General features: G+C 42.4%; 1 protein-coding gene across 1 annotated transcript; it reads left to right on the plus strand.

Moving 5' to 3' along the window:
- wdr75 (WD repeat domain 75) lies at positions 1–21,087 on the plus strand. The gene is made up of 21 exons (XM_012842315.3): positions 1–135; positions 780–909; positions 2,539–2,604; positions 2,714–2,813; positions 8,297–8,421; positions 8,750–8,820; positions 9,300–9,416; positions 10,284–10,372; positions 11,485–11,640; positions 11,871–11,930; positions 13,338–13,453; positions 13,862–14,037; positions 14,385–14,536; positions 14,980–15,178; positions 17,130–17,224; positions 17,665–17,760; positions 18,231–18,400; positions 18,651–18,710; positions 18,809–18,958; positions 19,366–19,457; positions 20,455–21,087. Exons 1-21 carry the CDS (start codon positions 50–52, stop codon positions 20,675–20,677), a joined length of 2,529 nt encoding a protein of 842 aa, XP_012697769.2. The 5' UTR covers positions 1–49; the 3' UTR covers positions 20,678–21,087.
- Positions 21,088–21,792: the final 705 nt, after the last annotated feature.

Raw genomic sequence — 21,792 nt, forward strand, 5'->3', positions numbered from 1 at the left:
CACATGTGCTGTGAGGTCAGAGTGCACAGTTCATGGGACTGACGGAAAGATGGTGGAAGGCAGCGAAATCCGCGTGGTTCGCTGTGGTGGAAGCAAAATAAACACGAGACCGCCGATAATCACTGTTGATTCAAGGTAGCGTCTGCGACCGAGTATAGCTCTGTTTTTGATATAGTGGAAACTGTTTATTTTATGCTGTAGCTGGTAACGATACGTTGTTTACCATTCCAGTTAGCCGCTAGCCATATGCCCAGCTAGAACTTGAGAGAGAGAGAGAGAGCTAGCTAGTAGCTACAATATTCTACGATGTTACAACCTAGCTGAGTAACAGATGTTGTTTTCTTAATCTTATGTATCGCAGCACATCAGGACGTGGTTGTCGTGTTACGTTAATTGATAGGCTTAACGTGATTTAAAGCCGGTGACTGCTGATAGCTATGTACCGGCAACATTCGTGAACTGATGCATTCCGTTAGCTACGTTAATGCCTGTTGCATCTCACATTGGTCTGATTGGTCTCTTTCAACGAGTTGTTAACAACTTGCTTCAGTCATCCTTGGTGTTACATGCTGTGAAAGATTTCAGCAGACAGAGCTAACCAGTTTGTTGCCTGCCATAGTTCGGAAAATACCACAGATAATTAAGTTACTAGCTTGACTTGTTACTCCATGTCAGGATGGCTAGCCATGTTACTGAGAGTAACACTGATTTTAACACAGTCGTGTATTGCTTGGCATCCCGCCTGCAGGATTGTATTTATATACAATATTTTGTTGCAGGTTTTTACTATGCGTGTCGGGGGATCTAGTGAAAGTCTACAGCACCAAAACAGAAGAACTGGTGCGGGTTCTAGAGGGCCACACGAACCAGGTGACGGGAATCGCCCTCAACCCGGCCAACCATCTCCAGGTCTGTACTGAGTTCGTGTATGTCCTTGTTCTGCAGGGAATTTGCCTGTACCGTCCAAGTCACAGTCCAGCCATGTTATGTTATGCTCCAACAGATATTTGTCCGCGCCTCTTAAGTTGAAAGGCAGCTTTAAGGGTTGCTCTTGCACATCCTGGAATGATGATATTGGTGTAACTGGGTTATTAACTAGCCTAACTGTTGTAGGCTTGGTTTTGTAAATCAGGTCATGTAAGAATCTTATCTCATCACTTCATCGTAAGCCTCAAAACATTTAGGTTTTTTGACATAAAAAAATCTAGAAAATGTCACCCTCGTGAAGACAATACATAGGTATTCAGCCAACCACACAAGCCTTTAGCTGTATTGCACTCTGATGATGCTATGGTTGTCTAAATTAAAGAAATAAACAGTTTATGGTTAAAATACAGGTTGTTAATTTCATATAGCTATTTGCTATTATATCCATCATTTGTATTTATTTCAAATTATATTGTCAAGCTTGCTGTTGAGAAGCCTAGACACAAGTTGTGGCAAGTCAAGCCAAGATCCGACTGAACAGCTGGTTGTCCTTATTAGAGGTGGTAGATCAAATCAATACAGTGTAGTATCGCTGTATTTCTTTGCACAATATATCGATATAGCGGCGGCAAGTATCAATATTTATTTATTAAATATTATGATTTAAATTTTATTTAAGGTATGTCTATTCTGATAAGATTGCTTCTGAAGTCCACAAGATGGCGCAAGACCTTTCTTCTCCTGTGTCACAGTGGAAATTGGAAAGGAAGTCAGTCCAGTACAAATTTACAGCGCATTACACGGCTAAAATTGACTGAAGCATAAATCATTTTTAAGTTGCTAAAGGGAGCGTATATTTATTTGTATAGACTGTTAAAATCATCCAAAGTCTAGTCCTCTACAAGTGTATGTGTTAAATGAGGGATTGAGTTGGAATATTCTACGCCACATACAAAATACCCTAAAGTAGTCCCTTGTGTATTCAAAATGCTCAATTTTATTCCATTCACAAATGACAGTTATGTTCTGCCACACTCACTTCTGGTGTGTGTGTGTGTGTGTGTGTGTGTGTGTGATGAAGGACTGAGTTGGTATTTTGTACTATTTACAAAAAGTGCAGTAGTCCATACGCTCACTGTGTAGTGTATACATGTGTTAGAAACCGTAGGAGTTGACATAAGTAACAATTTTGTTCACAGAATTAAATGGGAAGATTCAAGTGAGATGAATTGAGTTGTGTGTGATTTACCTTATGACTTCCAATGCATTTGAATTACATTGCGATTTATTTTTTACTTATATATCACAAATCAAATTGCAATACATGCTGTGTTGTAAAATAAATAAATCAAAATCACAACTATATAGTTTTGTGGCTCAAATATTGTGATGCTATCATATCGCCTTCTATATGGCAATTCCCACCCCTAGTCCTTATCAGTCTTTCCTTTCCTCATACTAACCCTCTGGTTGGTGAAGCATATTACATTTACTTCATTCTGGGTGGATCACATCTTATCAATATGCTTTGCATATTCTGCCATCTTTAAAATCAGCCATTACTTCCATGTTCTTTAAATGATTGTATATGGCGTGATCTTGTTCTTGCAGGTCTACTCCTGTTCAGCAGATGGCACTATAATGCTGTGGGACTTCATGGATGGGATTCTGATCAAGGTATTGGATGTTTTGGGATGTTTACACAAACCATGGAGGAAGATGATGTGAACAGCTTTAACTTCTTTTTTTTTTTGTGTGTGTTTGTCTGTACTTGTGTGTTTTCCAGACATTTGTTGTCAGTTACCCGATATTGTCCATGTACGTCTCCCAGAAACATCAAGGGGTCATTTTCGCTGTCCTCCCCATGGCTAATGCGATTAACTCCGGTAAGTGTGTTTAAGAATGTGAAAATATTCATATGTGGCACGTACATGCAGCATCTTGATTCTCCAAAAGTTGATTTTAAGCAACTTGATATGCTGATCTGCCTCAGGTGCATGTACCCCCATTGATGTTTTTAAACCTCACTTCGAAACTGCATTGACATACATAGTTCTGATTTTCTTTTACATAGTTACGTGTGCACAGATAAAAAGTATATAGATAATAAGGCAATAAATAAATTAGAAGTGACCATACTGACCAAGTTATGTGGAGTTGGCTTTATCAATTACAATAAATGCTGCAGTAGTGTTGGCCTCATGTCTTGCATGTGTTCAGTGGCTGGAAAAGAGTTAATTGCCCAATAATAGAATGTGACACAGTCAAAGAGTTTGCCCTTAGACAAACAGGCTCTCCCTGTCCAAACCCAGTCTCATTTACTCAAACTAACACACACACATTCTTTCTTAGGCTTAACCTTAGAGCGCACACACACACACATACTCCCTTCCTCTCACCCTAATTACACACAAACACACACATCATCATCATCATCATCATCATTGTTTATTCAGGGAGAAATTGACTGAGCACAGGGCTCTTTTGCAGCAATGCCCTGATTGAGGCCACATAGTACAGAAGAACAATACATAAACAAACCACAACAAAACGAAACAGACAAAATACATTTAAAAAAAAAAAAACACACCAAACAACTCAGAAATTAAGCATAAAAAATAAATAAATAAAATAACATAAAGTAAAAAAATTAAATCAGAGAATCATTCAAAACAACAGCATTGAGGCACATCCTTATTATCTAAAAGGCTCTTAAATTGGTTGACAGACAAATACTTGGTTAATTTCAACTCCACTTGAATAGTGTTCCATTTATGGGAAGCAAAGAACTTAAAAGCTATTTTACCTATATTAGTTTTTGTAAGGGGGATTTCAAGGGAGATGAGGCTCTGTGACCGTGTATTATGACAGATGGATTTTAATTTTAAAAGTGACATGAGATAATTAGGCAGTTTTCCCACTAAGGCTTTATAAACAAATAAAAGACAGTGTTTTTCCCTCCTGTCTGCTAGAGGGGACCAACCAACATTCTTGTATAAGTTACAGTGGTGGGTCCTGAAAGCGTCTCCTGTAACAAAGCGAATAGCACTATGGTAAACAGAGTCCAGGAGTTTTAAGGTAGAGGGTGCAGCATACATGTAAACAATGTCACCATAGTCAAGAACTGACAAAATTGTTGATTGCACTATTTCCATTCGGTTTTCAAAAGTAAAACAAGATCTTATTCTATAAAGAGCACCCAGTTTAATTTTAACCTTCTTAGCTAGGTCAAGAACATGTGATTTAAATGACAGCCTATCATCTAGCCAGATACCTAGGTATTTATAGCAAGGAACTTGCTCAATATTAGTCCCAGAACGGGTGCAAATCCTATGGGTGGAGGGGACATTATTTCTACCATTGGAGAAAATCATGAATTTAGTCTTACTCATTCAGCATCAATTTGAGGGACTTTAGGGAATCCTGTACACAATCAAAAGCATGTTGAAGGTTTGAAACTGCTTGATCTATAGAGGGCGCTGAGGCATACAAAATTGTATCATCGGCATAAAAATGGACTTTGCAATGTTCTAGATGGTCACAGATATTATTAATGTAAAGTGAGAACAATACCGGGCCTAAAATAGAGCCCTGAGGCACACCAGAATTAATTACTAGGGCCTCAGATGTAAGGCCTGCAACATCTATACATTGTGTTCTACCCGTGAAGTAGTTTTTGAACCATCTGAGGGAGACATTATCAAATCCCAGGGAGTTCAGTTTGCCAAAAAGTATCTCATGGTTTACTGTATCAAAAGCTTTCGACAGGTCAATAAATAAAGCGGCACAACATTGTTTCTTGTCTACAGCAGAGGCTATGTCATTTACCACAAGGGTTGTTGCAGTAATGGTACTGTGGCCAGCTCTGAAACCTGATTGAAAGGGGCATAAAATTGAGTTTAAAGATAGAAAAGAGCTAATTTGCTCATTTACAAAGGATTCCAACATTTTGGCTAGGCATGGGAGCTTGGAGATCGGCCTATAATTGTTCATTTCATTTGGGTCTCCCCCTTTATGAAGGGGCACCACTAATGCAGATTTCCAGATGCTAGGAATGTAGCCAGAAAAAAGTGATAGATTAAAAATGTGGGTCAGGGGTCTGGCTATAATGGGGGCAGCAAGCTTCAAGAGACGTGGGTCTAACTGGTCTGCACCCACTGAGCTCTTCATACATTTAGAATTACGAAGAGCAGAGAGGACTTCATGCTGTTGTATTGGTCTAAAAGAGAAGGATGTGGTTGGGTCAGTTCCCAGTGACCTGGCATCAACAGTGAAGTTATCTAGCACTCCATCCGGTACATCAGGGAAATTAGAAAGGTCAAACAAAGTGCCGCATTGGATAAAATGATTATTGAAAGCATTACAAACTTCCTTAGGATCATTAATTGCTTTATCTTCCAGCATGATCTGCTGGGGTAGTGTAGGTGGGAAAACCCCTTTAAGAGACTTAACTGTTTTCCAGAATTTTGTTGGATTACTACCACAAGCAGACAAATGATTCACAAAGTATTTGGATTTGGCCATTTTTACCAGATGTGTGCATTTGTTACGAAGGTGTCTAAAAGATTGCCAAGCTGCAGCAGAGCCAGTGGATCTTGCTAATGCCCAGGCCTTATTTCTATTAGTAGTGGCCTCACTTATATCATGAGTAAACCAGGGATTAAAACGATTTTTTATCCTACATTTTGATGGAATCGCTGTAAGCACGCTTAAGTTTGAAGAAGGGACCGGAGAGTTGAAGTCAGGTTTCTGGAGTTTATTTTCGCAGTGGAGACCCCCTCTCAGCTTGGTGCTCAGAGCAAGGCCTACCTGATAGCAGAATGTGTAGGCATTTATACATTTCAGTCAGGTAGAATACAATAGAAGAGGGGATGACCACACCCTTTAGGTGAGAGGAAGGGGGAGACAGTGGGGTGATACTATGGCACAAAGGGTCTTAGCAGGAAGGAGCCTATCTGGGGGGGGGGAGGGTTCACAAGTCACTTGTTCAGGTCTCAGTGAAACAGAGAGTACACATCCAAAATGAGTTGCAGATACAACATAAGGAGTTAATGTCTTACAACAACAGAATAGCAATATTTCCAGTTCCATCAGTCCCCTATATGAGCATTTATATGCTCACACAATAACCACCATGCAACAGCCAATCAGAGCAGGAAACATCAATATATGTTAAAGATACAAATGATACAGAACAACAGTAGAATAGCTATTTTGCAGTTCCATCAATTTCTTAAAAGGTGCATGTTTGTCAGTGACAGCATGAAAAACCGACAGGAAATGACTCAAGGCAACACCTACGTCCGGAATAAGCTCTATAGAGGTAGGATTGCTGGATAGCAAGTCAAATAAAAATGCCTGATCGTCAAGATTTGAGGGACCTTTTATAAACAATTAAAGGGGCAGCACCCTTTCTCCGTCCATCCCTGATGCAGCCCACTGGACAGTGATCACTAAAATCCAAGGGAAACACACAGGTGTGCAGGTAGTGCTGTGGCCTATTAGTAAGAATGAGATCTAACAGAGATGAGTTACTTGGGATTTTCATATTTGGGCGGGTGGATTCAGTAACCAATTGGGTAAGATTTGACTCTAAGCACAGGTCTTGAAATTCATTGGCTACAGGTGAGAACCAATCTAGGTTAAAATCGCCTAATATGACAGTTTCGCAGCTAGACACAGAAGAACATTTTTCAGAAAGACTCCGTAATGCTTCTGGGACAGCAGAGGGAGGTCGGTAAACACCCACAATGACGATAGGATAGTCACCCAGAATAAAATTTACGGCTAACAGCTCAAATTGGCCCGGGAGGGAAGTGGAGATGCGTACAGAACAGTTTAAGTTGTTTTTCACAAACATGGCAACACCACCCCCACGTTTAGCTCTATCAGTTCTAAAAACATTATAACCAACAATTGCAATATCTGAGTCCTTGATATTAGGATTTAACCAAGATTCCGATATGACAGCCACGTCAGGATCAGAGTTGGTAATCCAAATTTTTAAAAAGTCCATTTTTTGGAGCACGCTCCTGGCATTTATGTGTACAACACCCAGACCTTTACGAGCCTTAAACTGAAATAGCGAATCAGACACATTCACAACATTGGAGCAATCGGCACCGACAGACGCACATCCAGCCGCAGCATTGGATATTACATTGTCAACACCGGTTGGCCTAAAAGATTCAACCTCAGGGTTAAGTAAAGCAGTCTTGTGTAATACATTTGGGCATTGTTGTGGAGCAGGTAAAGGATCAGGGTGGGTTATTCGTTTGTCAGCAAAAGAGTCATTTGGATGTAGCGAGACAGCCAATAGATTGTTCTGGGTTGCTCTCTCACTTACAACCTCAGTGTAATCATTGATGTCAGCGGCATCCCGAAAAACTCCCCAGTCTGTTGTTTGGAGACAGTCCCGTACAGTAGCATCTGATAGCTGAGGCTGAACATTGACAGGTGTAAGATGCAAGGTACCAGAAGGTCTGTAGTTTCTACGATAAGTTTGACGGCAGCCTCTGTGTATATATCGAGGGCGACGTAGAAGTCCAAGGTTTCTGATTATGTCTATGCAACCAGGAATAGTGGGTTGGTTGAGATTCAGCAGTTCCGACGTGGAGTATCCCAGCGCCATGCCAGCCAGAGGAGAACCACCAGTCCAGCGCCGTTTACACCCGGTAACCCAGCGTCGTTAACCAGCACGAATGGGACGGCAGGGAGGCTGTCCAGATGATGTCCCTCGGTAGCAACGGGTGAAAAAACCAGCAGAAGAGATACAACAGATCAACAGATGTAAATATGGGTCAGATTAAACTGCAGTAGAGCCCTTAACATTACCTAGGAAGTGTCATTGAAGTTGCCGACAGCTGGCCCAGCTGGTATCAGCAGGTAGACCCGTCAGAAGGAGAAACGGTACAAAAAAAATCACCAGCGTCCCCTCCTCGTTCGAAAAATCGAGTATGAACAGGTCTCCGTCAAGATAATAGGGAACGAGACTAAAGAAAAGCCTTTATAAAGATTTTAAACAACGCCAACGTCCTCTCCTCGATTCAAAATTCAACAAGTCGCTGGAATGATGTTAGGTAGCCGAACTAACAAAAGCCTTAAAAAGTATTTAAACAGAGAAAAAAAAAAGTACTGCAAACAATGGCTAAGTACAGCGATTAAACTTAACTACACTGATAAATACAATAGAAGAACAAACATTTATAATAAATTAAGATTATTGTAAAAAATCAAACAAAAACTATGCCAGACAGAGCGGCGTTAAACTCGCCAGCGTCCCCGTAACCTAGCAACATACATATGCACTGACAGACATACCTAAACACACACTGATTGACCCTTGGCCTGGTGTGTCTCTCTCCTCCAGACTCTTTCCAGGTGGTGGCAGTGCATCTGCCCAAGGTGGTGGAGGCAGAGGTGGACGCTCCTGAGCTCAGCGCTGTCCTCACAAACGTCAGCTCCAACCCCAGGTGCACCGCCTTCGGCAGAGAGGTACGCCTTAGACAGAGAGGACGGCCATCAAAACATGAAGTTCATCATGCACCATTTATTTATTATTATTATTATTAATAATAATAATAATCATTATTTGATTTAATATTATTTGATAATTATGAATTATTATTTTGTGGGTTTTTTTTATGGGTGGGATTCCACTTGTACCACCTCTTGAGTGTTTTTACTAAAGCACATCCCATGTTTCCCCTTGATGCAAATAAGAAATTGTCTTAACATTCATTCACATAATGCATTATGATGTGGAATGTAGGTTTTCCTCCTGCCTGTCTATGTTTGCTGACAGAGAATGCTTTAATTTCAGGGTGAATACCTGGTGTCAGGAAAGGGTCTGCAGCTCAGCATATTCTTTTTCAGAAAGCAGAAGACATACAGGTTTGTTTTACACACACACGCGCGCACGCACACACGCACGCACACACACCTCAAAGTATTCACATCTGCTTTCCCACCATTCTTTGCCAATTGTTGTTTGTGATCTCATTCATTTTGTTGCAATTCATGTAAATATGATTTTATATTTCCCCGTCTACGTTACAGAATACTGTTTAAAATGTGATTTTGCTTTGAACGTGAACACAATCGTTGTATGCCTTCAGCAGCACAACAGCACCCATGTCCCTAGTCACAGAAGTGCTGTTTCCTGATGTGTTTTGACATGTTGGAACCTGCCCAAAAAGCTGTCTACACAATCAGTACTTACAACCTGCCTTGTCTTTTACATAGATGTTTGTCCAGCTTCCAGAGTTTATCATCAGGAACATCTCGGATTCCAGGCAGTGGGACATGCTTGCTCGTTGTTGTGACTGAAACGGCATGTCATTGGTTAATTTCCCCATTCTCTCTCTCTGCAGAGTTTTCCTGAAGGCTTCGGATAAGAAGGGGACCAAGAATGGGTTCTCCTGTGTCGCCTGCCATCCCAAGGAAGACTGCATCGCCACGGGCCATGAAGATGGCAAGATCCGTCTGTGGTGAGCATGTTTAGGAATTGAGGCCTTATCACTATCACACCGTCCTCAATTATTGCACGTCAGTCATTTACCCAGTAGCACAAATGGATTGTGAAATGGGGTGCCCATTTCAAGCCCTCAAGATAAAATGTCCTGTGAGGTTCGGGCAATAATGAGATATTGACAGCTTAGTTTACAAACTAAATCTATGTTTTAACTGGTGAAACTGGCAGTTATTCAACTTGAGTGGTATGTGGGGGTCAACCCTATGGGTTAAAGGTGCTATGTGTAAGCCTGACAACCTGTCATCTAGTGAGCTGAAGGAGGTCATACTCCCCTTGGGGGCAGGGTATTACGCTGTTGCACTCCTCGGCCTCCTCTCCCTTCACAGAAGTAAACAAAACGTTCATTTATTTAAAGGATGTCGGAGGTTGAAGGCTACATGTAGTGAAACATGAAAACATTTATATGATGGAAAAGATATCTAGGCTACTATTAGTGTCTCCATCAACACCAAGTCATATTTATATGTTATAGGCGGCGGTTATGTTTTAAACTAAAATTCTTACACATAGCCCCTTTTAACATGAGAAAGGTTAAGCCTTGTTACCCAAACTATGCCCTTCTGCAGAGTCCTTTAGTATCTTCACCTAACCTGTGATGGGAACACAAACCGCAACAAACCTATCCACGCGTTAGCATTTATATTTTTCTCTGCTGAGTTTTGTTGATCCGTTTGTTATGGTTTGTGGTCCGATATCTGGTCTTGTGGCAAAGCCTAAGAGGTCTGTTCAGACACAATCATATCCTGGTCCTTGCATAGGTGATGACTGTCCATGATCCCTGTCCTAAATTTCTAAAGGGTTCCTAAAAATTGTATTCCCCCAGGAGAAACTTTGACCACAAAAAGGAGTACACGTACACAACGATTCACTGGCATCACAACATCGTCAACACTCTGTGCTTCACCCCAGAAGGTAATTGTCAAGTTCCTACGTGTTTCTTGTCTAACTCTCTGGCCCAACTTCAAATGGCCTGGTACATGAACCCCAAAGGACGCACGGGACAACTCTTTCCAACTCAGATTGATATTTATTTTTCCTTATTTGTTTGGTCTGGTTGGTTCATTAGGTTGAAATGCTTTTTGTGTTTTTAAGGTTAAGTTATCCAAAAAATGCAAATATTTGAAACAATTTCAATTCAACAAATGAGTAAAATAAGTACCAAGTACCAATGCTTACAACAGGTGGAATTGCTGAAACAATCCCAACTAATGACTAAGCGATTGTTCAATGACTACACACAGTATGCAGCGTTGGTGTTAAGAAACCACTTCAAACATCATTATAAATCGTTAGACAAAACGTCAACAAAATACACTCAAACAAAAAGCCAAACTCGTATGCATGCAGCAAACTCGTATGCATGCTGCCTGTATGCTGTGTGCTGCTTGGTTGTTATCATTACACAAATCAAACAATTGATACTACCATCAACCATCAATGACTATAACAGCACTTACAACAACAAATAATCATCGCAATAAGAAACTCAATAAGTTACTGTACCAGAGGCTTCTTTGGTTGTACCACGAGTAGATCCTTTGTGTGGTGCCTCTCTCTACTGAGACCTTTCCTTCACAGGTGCTCCAACTTAAAATAATGAGCAGCCTGCACTGGCCTGCTAGTGGTGCATTCTGGGACTTGCAGTTTTTTTTTTCAAGTTACCTGGTGCAATGAACCAAAATCAAGACTGACAATGTTAATTTCACCTCAACAGTAATCATGTCTCCATGGGAACATTCAGTAGAAGGCCACACATGCTGCTGTTAGATGGTGTGTCTCTTAGGAAACATGTTGCAGTTGTTCCCAGGCTGACTTGCACAAACCTTAAACTAACTGACTAACTCACCTAGCTTTATGATGACTCCTCTAAAACATAAACAGTTTATAAATTTCCTCTTTTGTTATATTCCTCTTTTTTGTTGTTGTTTTTTGCTCATTCTCTATCTCTTTCCCTCTTTTTTTTCCCCCCTTACATCCTTCCTTTCTTCACTTCCTTCTGTCCCCCCCGTGACCGTGTCTGGCAGGCACTAATCTGCTGAGTGGTGGTATTGAGTCAGTGTTGGTCCAGTGGCAGTACGGGGACACCAAGAAAGCCATGCTCCCGCGTCTAGGGGGCGCCATCACGCACATCTCGGTCTCTCGAGACGGCGCTCTCTACTGCACCTGTCATTCAGACAACAGTAAGGGCTCGCATCCTGCACATACACCACACACACCTCCATCCATTTAGCTGTTAATGTGCTCTGTTTTTATATGTAGATTGTTGAGAATCACTGTTTGTTTCAGTGTCTATAGATTATAAATACAAACAGCATCATTTAAACACCCCAATCACAATTTTTTTATTTTTTATAACTGTCTTTCTTTCTTTTTCTCCCCTTTCCCTCCCTCCCTCCTATCTTACTATCAGAGATAACACTCATCCAAAGCAGCATCAAGGTGTGTGGTAACATCCAGGGCCTGGTCAAAGGTGAGTACCACACCACGGGGCCATTCTCCAGCGCAACCATCCAGGTTTAACTAAGCACAAACATGAAACATAACCACAGAAGGCTCCTTTCTTTCAAAACCCTCTCTTACAGTGGATTTCTATCAGTTTAAAGATGTAATCTGTGATTCTGCTGAAAAATTATGGATATTTGAGCTCAGCAGCCAATCAACTTGCACTCCTCCCTTCTGTGCTCCTGAAGCAAAATGCTGATTGGCTGGAATACTGTATGGCTTGGTTGGAGCTACTTTGTTTCCCATTCACAGAGCCAGTACTGTGTACAGTACCAGAGTTTTTTTTCACCAGAGTATTGGATTAGAATCACAAACTGCACCTTTAACTAAGTATAACCATGAAACATGTCCACAGAAGACTCCCCTCTTTCAAAACCTTGCCTTACTGTAAATGATCAGTCTAACCGAAAGAGATGAAGTTGGTGTTAGTTTGAGTTGATGGTATTTTTTTTTTTTTTTTTTTGTACCAAAAGATTGGTGGAGACTGAGTATGATCTGTCAAGAAACAGGCTTTATTCTGGCACTGATGTACATCAAGGGAGAGAGAAAGCGGTTTCAATCAAAAGATTCACCTTTGTCTCATCTGTTCACCCATTGAAACAGTCCAGTTTAAGTACCCTACATAGCATAAGGGGTGCCACCCCATAGCCCTGTCCCTCCATGAATATGCATCAGTCTGCTACCTCTCCGGGATGGGACATTTCACAAAACATTTTCACAGGGGTAATCCTTAATTAAAAAATCAGCTATGGGCAAATGTCTGAGGCCTGTATTCATGGGGGGGGGGGATACAAAGACACTTTGATATGACCAAGAGAGGAGGGGTGGTGAAAATTCTCACTCACACTTTCCTCAGGGCAACTCATCTCAACCAGAAATCTTGCATTTTAACCTGTCCAATTAAAAGCAACAAATACAAATGAATATAAGATTGGATTATTGATTATTGTCAATCATTATTAACTGATTCTGATTTTGCAACTCCTTCAGAGCGGTCTTACGTTTGACTGCTCATGTGCAACTGGAGGTAGTAATCAACAAATCTGCACTATGTAAAGTCAGACAATGAGAATGAGTAATGGAATTGAATAATGCTTATAAGCACTCGAAGTGCCCTGTTGTTGACCTGATATGATCACATGATCTCAAGTGCCCCCTCCCCCTTATTCTGGGCCCTCTTCCTGTTGAAAGGGCGCTTTTGATTCGATTGAATTTTTTAAATACCGTCATCATCTTCTGGATAGTTCTTCACTTTAATACTATTTATAAGTTAAATGAACTAATTTGTATAACTCCAATTAACAAACAAATAAATAATAGAGAAAATGACGAAGCAAACAGACAAAAATAAAACTGAACTTTAATTCTCCCTCAGGTGATGCCGTGCGCACAGACCTGCTGGTCGACCCCCGCAGTAAGGCCCTGGTGCTGAATGGGAAACCGGGTCACCTGCAGTTCTACAATCTCAAACGTGACCGCCAGCTCTACAATGTAAGAACACTGCACTGTACACTATAAACCTATTAACCTGGCTTGTGAAACTCTTTCCTCACAATCTCCTCACTGAGATGGCCCTCGCGACTGAACCTGTAAAGTGTTAGGAGTTCACAAAGGTCAAAAGTTCTCGTTGAGGTAGAACATTTCTTTGGTGTGTGATTTGGGTTTTTTTCCCCTCACGCAGCGTAAGCAACTTTGTTGCACAGCGGAAATGAACTGAAAAGGGGAAGTTAATCTACAAAACCCTTTATTGCTTACTTGATGTCTTATTTTTGCTTTTAGTTATCTTGTGACCCTAAGTTGTTATATTGTTGTTTGTGTTGGTCTTTCACAAAACATGTTCAAGCATGTGCACAGTTTTCAGTCAGACCCCTCTCTCGTGGTGTGTGTGTGTGTGTGTAGCTGGATATAGTGCAGCAGGAGTACATCTACGAGGAGGGTCTGGACCAGTATGAGGTGGCGATGGCCGCGTTCAGCAGCCAGGGCTCCTGGTTGGCCACGGTGGAGGAGCGCGGTCGCAAGCTCAGCGACCTGGAATTCAGTCTCAAGCTCTGGGCGTTCGATAGGAAAACGCAAAGGTACGGGAGCCTGACTGGACAAAACTATTCCAGACTCACAGGGTCTAGATGTGACCTTGGCACTACGTGACGACAGAGACAAGTCCGACTGAAATTGACTAGAAACATGAAAACAATCAATAACAAGTCTAAGCCTGCCAGATTTCTTCTTCTAAGACCGTATCTCAAAAGTCTATGTAACCCTGTAACCTAGCAGACTATAACATCTCCATACGTGAAGCAACGTATGGAAACTCTGACCCTCAACAAACACCATACGCATGAACGACTTCCCCATAAAGATAAGCTGCATGTACATTTTCTCACCATGTGATGCGTGACTTTCCCTTTCTTTTTCCCCCCTCCAGCTTCTCTTTGAACACCACTGTGGCTGCCGCCCACAACGGCCAGATTGGGTCCATGTGCTTCTGCCCCAGTAGCAAGACCACCGTGCTGGTGACCACCTCCAAAGACGGCCACTTCAAAGCCTGGCTGCTCGGAGGAGACGTGGACGCAGAGAGTAAGTCTAGCTCCCCGCCACAGACCTCCGACTTCTTGAACTCCCAGGAGCCTCCAGTTATATATAAAGCTCAGTCCGATGTCCTGCAGGAGCTTTTTTGTCCCGTCCCTACAGCAATGTCCATTATGTTTGTTTTACGGGTGAAAAGTCAAGGACTAAGTATTAGCAGGTTGCTCGACTAAAATGTATCCAAAGTATTCGTTTTCTGAAGGGTAGAATGAATTGCTGTATCTGTTTATTCTCATACCAAGCAAAGAACAGACCAAACCAAACCAATGTTTTTGCCTTAGCCATCTCCAGTGTGCTTTGCCAGAATTTTTGTTCTGTGAAATATCTCACTCTAAGATGAGGATGGGGGGGTGGTGGCTTGCTATCAGCTTTTCTCCCTTGTTTCCTGATTTCCAATTTCAACTCTGGTTATCTGGAATGTGCTGCTCACGCAGAAGCGGACGAGGGCGGTGAAGGAGACGGCAATTGGTCATGTGACTTTGTCGGCAGCTACCACGGCCTGCAGCCCACCCGCGGCAGCTTCTCGGCCGACGGCTCCCTGCTGGCCGTCAGCTTCAGCGAGGTCATCACACTCTGGAGCCCCGACACCTGGGAGCTCCTGTCCACCCTCTGCCTCCCCCCAGGGGACGTCAGGTGAGATGTGCAAGGGGGATGGCCCCTGGTAGTGAAGCGGAAGCTAATAGCGCTACGCTAATCATGCTACGCTAATCATGCTATACTGCACTAACAGCCTCCGGTGAGGGTGAACCCTAATAGGAGACCATGCTGTGTGTGTGTGTGTGTGTGTGTGTGTGTGTGTGTGTGTGTGTGTGTGTGTGTGTGTGTGTGTGTGTGTGTGTGTGTGTTGAAACCACCAAGATCTGAATAGATTGGCACACAGTGGCTATGGGTCATTGGGTCTCCACTGGCCTAATTACAATGATTTCATTCTTCTAGTTTTTCAACACTGTGGGTCCTAATTTCATTGACGGGGCAATGGGCAACTAGCAAAGTCCACTGCACACGGACTAAAGCTGATCTAATAACTTGGATAAATAATTTAGCTAATTTAATACTATGAGCAAGATACTAAAGCACAAACATGGGTGGGTCAGTTTAGTGCTCCCACATGCCACACGATAACTTGAAACGGACTTTGCACATTTAACAGTTTCCCGTCAATGAAATTTGTCTTAGTCACACTGTGAAGACCGCCGTGTGTAAGGTAACAAAGATATACTATCTAAATTTGAATTAAAACTGCTTAGTCATCCAAAAAGGGCACAATTGTGTCTCGGGCATACAGTTGTGACCCATAAGTAAGATATCCTTTTAAGAAACATCCACTGTGTTTGAACAATGGCCCCCACTCAGTCTGGATTAAGGGCCGTGCTGTATAAGGCTGCCATCCATCTTTTACTCTAGAGTAACCTGGCCTGGCACTTGTGCCACTTGTGCCACTTGTCAGGGCTAGCCAGCTTGTCACTCCTAACCCGACCTCTCAAGTAGCCATGCCAGCAGAAATGTTCCATTTCCATACAGCTGTATTAAAGATGATTAGTGTGCACATGGAACTGAGGGGCGTCAGAGCAGATAAGTTGCTAACGCGCTACATGATGTTTTTTATTATTATTTATTTACTGTATATTTAAGATACATTTATGTATTCAACATTTAGGTTCCCCTGCTTGCGCTTTCAGTGTTAAAATTCAGAATGGAGAATTATTTGGATTCAAATTCATGTGATTCTTCGAGGAGTTTTATGTAAAGATAGATTCCTTTTTATGTAATCAACATACTGTTAGGTGAAAATTCACACTCAAATTTACCTCGGACTCCAGAGTTGGTTATAAGTATCTTTTTATTCAACAACAACAACAAGCAGCTTGTCGGGCTCACTCATGTCTTGGCAAACAAGAGAGAGTCATTGGCTCACCCTCATCCTGGAGGATGAGAGAGAGAGAGAGGGAGAGCCCGGGCTCACTCCCAAACTGCAGCAGACGAGAAAAAAACAAAGTTAAACACATCACACAAGGTTTATACGGAATGAAGTTAGCGTTTTCTGGCGCCAAAGCACTAGAGATAACCTTGTGGTCATTTTGCTATGCTTTTTGCAACGTAATGCATCAGCAAGGCAGAAAAGAAGGACTACTAGTTATCAGCCCTTGCTTACACACACACACACACACACACACACACAGAAGGTACACTTTAAAGCACATACACAGAGAAAGAAACATCATGTTTCAGCTCACAGAGGCATATGATTAACACACATACATACTTGATTAAAGTCAGTTTCATATTGCTCTCACAAACATTTAATCATAAAGGGATTCCAAAGTATCCATAGTAGAAAGATCACTATTCAAGTCCATTTTACCATCTACACTTACTTACTGGATATCTGCAGATTACTCTCCACTCCTTGGAATAATTCCATTTTTGTTTGTCTGCCTGACATGTCTGTTAGTAATGGGTTTTACTGATGCTAATAGCTGCTAGTGCTAATCTGATCCAGTGTATGGATGAGGTGTTTATGGCCGAGGGGCTGATGGCGTGTCTTGTCCTCCTCCTCTTCCTCCTCCTCTTCCTCCTCCTGTAGGGATCTGTGTTTCGGGAGCCAGAGCTGCTCCAAGTACCTCCTCAGCACCACCACCAGGAACATGCTCTGCTGCTGGAACCTTCTGACCTGTTCTTGTAAGTGTGTCTGTGTGCGTGCGTCTGTGTGTGTCTGTGTGTGTCTGTTTGTGTTTGTGCACACACGTGTTCATGCCTTTGTGTGTGAGTGTTAACGCATCCTTGCAAGGATGTGTGTGCTTGTATGTCTGTGGTTGTATGTGAGTATGCATTTTTGTTTGTGCATGTTTGCTTGCGGTATGTGTGTGTGTGCAAGCATGCCTGTCTGTATGAGAAAGTCTGCTGGTGTGGGTCTCCTGTCCAGAATGCTGAATGTAGAAGAATATGACGCAAGAGAGGTACTTATTGTGTTCTCTGCTTGCAGGCGACATCTGGGATTAATCTAGTATGATTGAATTGTGCTAATAGAAGTGTGTGTGTGTGTGTGTTGAAAAAAGCCATTGTATGTACATGTGGTCTTGAAATCCTGATTTGTTGCTTTGCCTCGTCTGTATTCTCAGTGGAGTGGAGCACGTCCATGGATGTGGTGTTGCTCAAGCTTGACCCGCTCTCTGACAATGTGGCAGCCTTCACCAAACAAGATGGAAACACTGACTGTAAGTTCTGATGGACTGATAGTGGCCGCTAGAAGTACTGTAGCAAGATGTAGCTGATGGAAAGGCACTGGGGTTTGTGTTTAACACTGAACAGAGGCAGCAGGGAGGGCACACCTTCTCTGATGTTCCCTATAGCAGGATATGACACGGTTAGTGAATTTGGAGGCACGTATGAAAAGGTCACATAGAAATTTCCAGAACAGCAGCAGCAGCCCACGTGCAGAGAATACCTGCGCTCGTTGATATTCGAGCAAGAGATAGTCCAATACTGAAACAATGTCCAGTGCAATGCGTTGTGGCTGTGAGTGAAGAGGAACAAGCATATTTGACCCAGATCAGTTCTGTCTTCTTCCTTGAACTGATATGAACCATTCACTTGGCTCCAAAAGAGCATTTTTTTTTTTTTTTTCATATTCGCTGTGTTTCGCAATGGCTCCTGATTGCTGCGTTTCCTGCCATGTCCCACACAGTGTTCGTCTTCAAGCCCAGTGAGCCACGGCCCCTCTTTACAAAGAAGGCCGTGTGCGTGGGGGATGTGAGCCGTGCCATCTTCGTGCCGCGGACTGAACCTTTGGACAGCTGTGAGGAGAGCGCCCAGTGGCTGAACCGCTCCCAACTGTACATTCTCACAGAAAACATGGTACACACACTCACTCACCAAAAACTGTGCTGCATAATTTAGCTTACACTGTTGCATAGTGACGTTATATGTAGTTTATAATTTAGTTTTACTTGTTTCTATTCTATTTACTTGTTTTTTTTTCGTTTTTTAAACTGTCGTAGCCTTTTCTGTTGAAATGTTTTTAAGTAGGTAATGGGGGTGGATGGGAGTCCTAGTGAAGTGTTCTAACTGTTCTAAGCCCTAACCCCTTTCTCCTTTTGAACAAAAGGACTTATTGACACTTTGCACCAAAACAGAAGAGGACAAGATGGCCGCTTTAAGTAAACAGGTAATCAACACTAAGTGACGAGTCAGATTTTCCTCTTGCATATTTAACCCCACTTGGTTTGATCACTGGTTGACCCTGTGCCCTGTTGCGTGTTTCAGCTTGTCGTCGATAAGAGTGTCGCCGTGACGCCCTTCTACCTGTTGCTAGGCCAGCACAGGCGACAGCAGCAGGAAAAGCAGGATGATTCTGTCCACGGCGGTCTGGTGCAGAGGACGGCGTTGCCTCAGGGCTCTGTGGCCATCAAAGAGGTTTGTCATTCTCCACCACTTACATCACTCCCCCGTGGACAGCCAGAATGTGTCAGAGTTCGGTTTCAGGTTTCGGACGCTAAAGGTGTTTCCTCGGGGTGCAGGTCTCCTGTTGCCTGTCCATGTAAACAAACTGGTAGAGCAAGGTACCCACAACAACAAAGTCATGGGTTTGATACTTACTAGGAAATACACATACTGATGGAAATGTATAGCTGCGAATAAATATGATATTAAGGCTCACATAGTTAAGGCTGTTTCTCTGCATCCTCTCTCTTGGACTAGGCGGTGTTTGTGAATATTTCAGATAACTTCTGCATATTTCTCCTCTGGTATGCTGTGTTTCTGAGCTAGTGTTGTTTGTGAGTTATTCTGACAGTGCGTATTTTGTTTCTCACTCTCCTCAGCTGTTGCACACACCAGCTCATGTCCTTCCCTCGGCCTCGTTCCTCTGCTCCATGTTTGTCAGCTCTCTGCTTATATCTACGGCGGACAACAGGTAAGACGAGCTGCGACCGCTACTAGTGTTTTTCTCTAGACCTGTGATGGGAATGAGCGCAAGTAGGGATGGAAAAAGCAGTTGACTTTTTTTATTTATTTATTTATTTGCATAGTCATGCTAATCTCATTTGTTTTGATTGTCACATGCATTGTCAAAAGTCATGACTTCCCATCTCCAAGTTTCGGTCTAGGGACACGGCACGTTTTTTAAAAATCTGCTGAGTCGCTGTCAGGGTTCCCACGCATCCTGGGAAACAGTTGGCCAATTTTCCAGTCATTAAAAACACATTGAAAATGAGAGAAAAAGTCAAATCCTTTTGTTGTCCTGGAAAGTTATTTCAACATCCTCATATTTTACTTTAGCTGTGAATGAGCTAGTAGGCTGTCTACCAGATCTCCCCCGAGTGGAGAACACTGCCATCTGAAAGGGCTCAGTTATGTTCAGGATCATATTACCTTTCAAATGATGGTTTATGGACGAGAGTATTAATAGGCTGCTCTCGGTTATGTTTTGGCAAGGCTGTGAACACCATGTCAGGTTCGGAGGGGGGTCTTTGATATTAGACTTCCACAGAGAGGAACATGTTGATGTATGGCGTGACCCCTGTCTGTCATACCAGCTAGATCATCACTGAAAAAGTCCTGGAAAATGATATGGGGGCTGACAACCCTGCACTTAGAAATATGCAATATAATATGGATATAATATACATGTCGCCTGTATTTTAAACTGGTTCTAGAAGACATACGGAAAGAAACGTTTACATAGGCTACAGAGTAGTTGTTTTCTTTAGTTTTTATGTGTGTGTGTGTGTGTGTGTGTGTGTGTGTGTGTGTGTGTGTGTGTGTGTGTGTGTGTGTGTGTGTGTATGCAATTGTGTGTACACATACAGGACAATGAGACTGACACTGGTCCATATAGCGTTTGAGGTTTCACCCCATAAGCTCTCTTGATCCTCTCGCCTCACTCTACCTTTCCTCTCTTCCCACACCAGCAGGGAGAGCGTTCCCCAAGAAGAGGAAATGGACAGTGAGAAGGAGGAAGAGGATTCCGAGGGGGAGCCGGAGCCGGAGTCTCGTGACGGCCAGCCTGACCCCGGCGGTGCCTCGGGCTCCGTGGTGGAGAGCGTGCCCAGACTCTCCAAGGCCCAGGAGAGGGACCTGCGGAGAGTGAGGAAAACAGACTACAGCTGGCTCAGCAGCCTAGTGGAGGCCTAGTAGAGGCCTAGCCTCACCAAACATGACTAAGCAGACTGAGCTTTCTTTTTCCCTTTTTTTTTCTTTTTGTTTTTATTTTGTTGGTCACATTCATCTGTCTTCCACACTCTTGGAATCGATCAAAAAGATGTTCCGTTTCAGTAAAGTAACACGGTGGTGAAATAAGCCCTTAAATGTGTGGCTTTTGAGGGGCGTAACACAAAATGCAAGTGTTTTGCAAAGGACTAAAGGACTTCAAACAAACAGCCATTTCCATTCTTGGAACACCTTCAGCCTACAGACAAGATGGGGGTTATGCAAGTAGCCCAACTGTATGGCATTCTCCCCTCTGGACTCATTATATATTTTCTTTTTCTGTATTTTTTGTTAGTTTGTTTATTTGTTTTTTAAATAAAAAACAGGTTTTACAAGCATGTTTCACATAAGTTTTTCTCTGACTTAAGCCCTCCTAAGAGGTCACATGCTTTTCTAAAATGGAAAAGTTGTCCAGCATTATTTGGTCTATTTGCTCTCCGTGAAGAAACCACACCCATTTCTGATCTCAGCATTTTCTCATCTTTGCACTGTACTGTTCAAGGGTCCTTTTTTTACAGCGTGCTAGTGTAGGGTGAAATGTACACGTCTATTGGCTGAGTTGGCATACCTGTGGAATCAGGTTCATCTGTAGCCAAAAGTGAATATTCAAAAGTGGAAACTAGGTCATGAGTACCCTTTTTTTTTTTTTTTTTTGCATCCACTATGGATAAATAGGTTTGTTTTTGCTTCTTGCCTTGTCCTAATATCAACCTAGATAAGAGGAGGAATAGAATGTATGTAAACAACCTCCAACAACAGCACGTGCTCGCCTGTCTGTAAGGATGCAGAGATAAACTTGGTCTGCCCTAGAAAACTTGACTGCAAAGGTTTGGGGCATAATCCAACATCCAAAGGTAAAAGATGGTGCAATGCATTGGGTCATGTCATGTTTTACGACCACAATCAAGGTTTTCTTTTGCATTTTATTTTCACAGTTACATATGAACTCCTATTTATTGTTTAGTTTTTTTTGGTCTTCATTCAAGCTTGTCTACAAGTTACAAGCCTTTTCATTTACAAAAGAAGTATGAAGCTTTCTT

This window comes from Clupea harengus, chromosome 2, assembly GCF_900700415.2.
Source record: "Clupea harengus chromosome 2, Ch_v2.0.2, whole genome shotgun sequence".
NCBI classification, from domain to species: Eukaryota; Metazoa; Chordata; class Actinopteri; order Clupeiformes; family Clupeidae; genus Clupea; species Clupea harengus.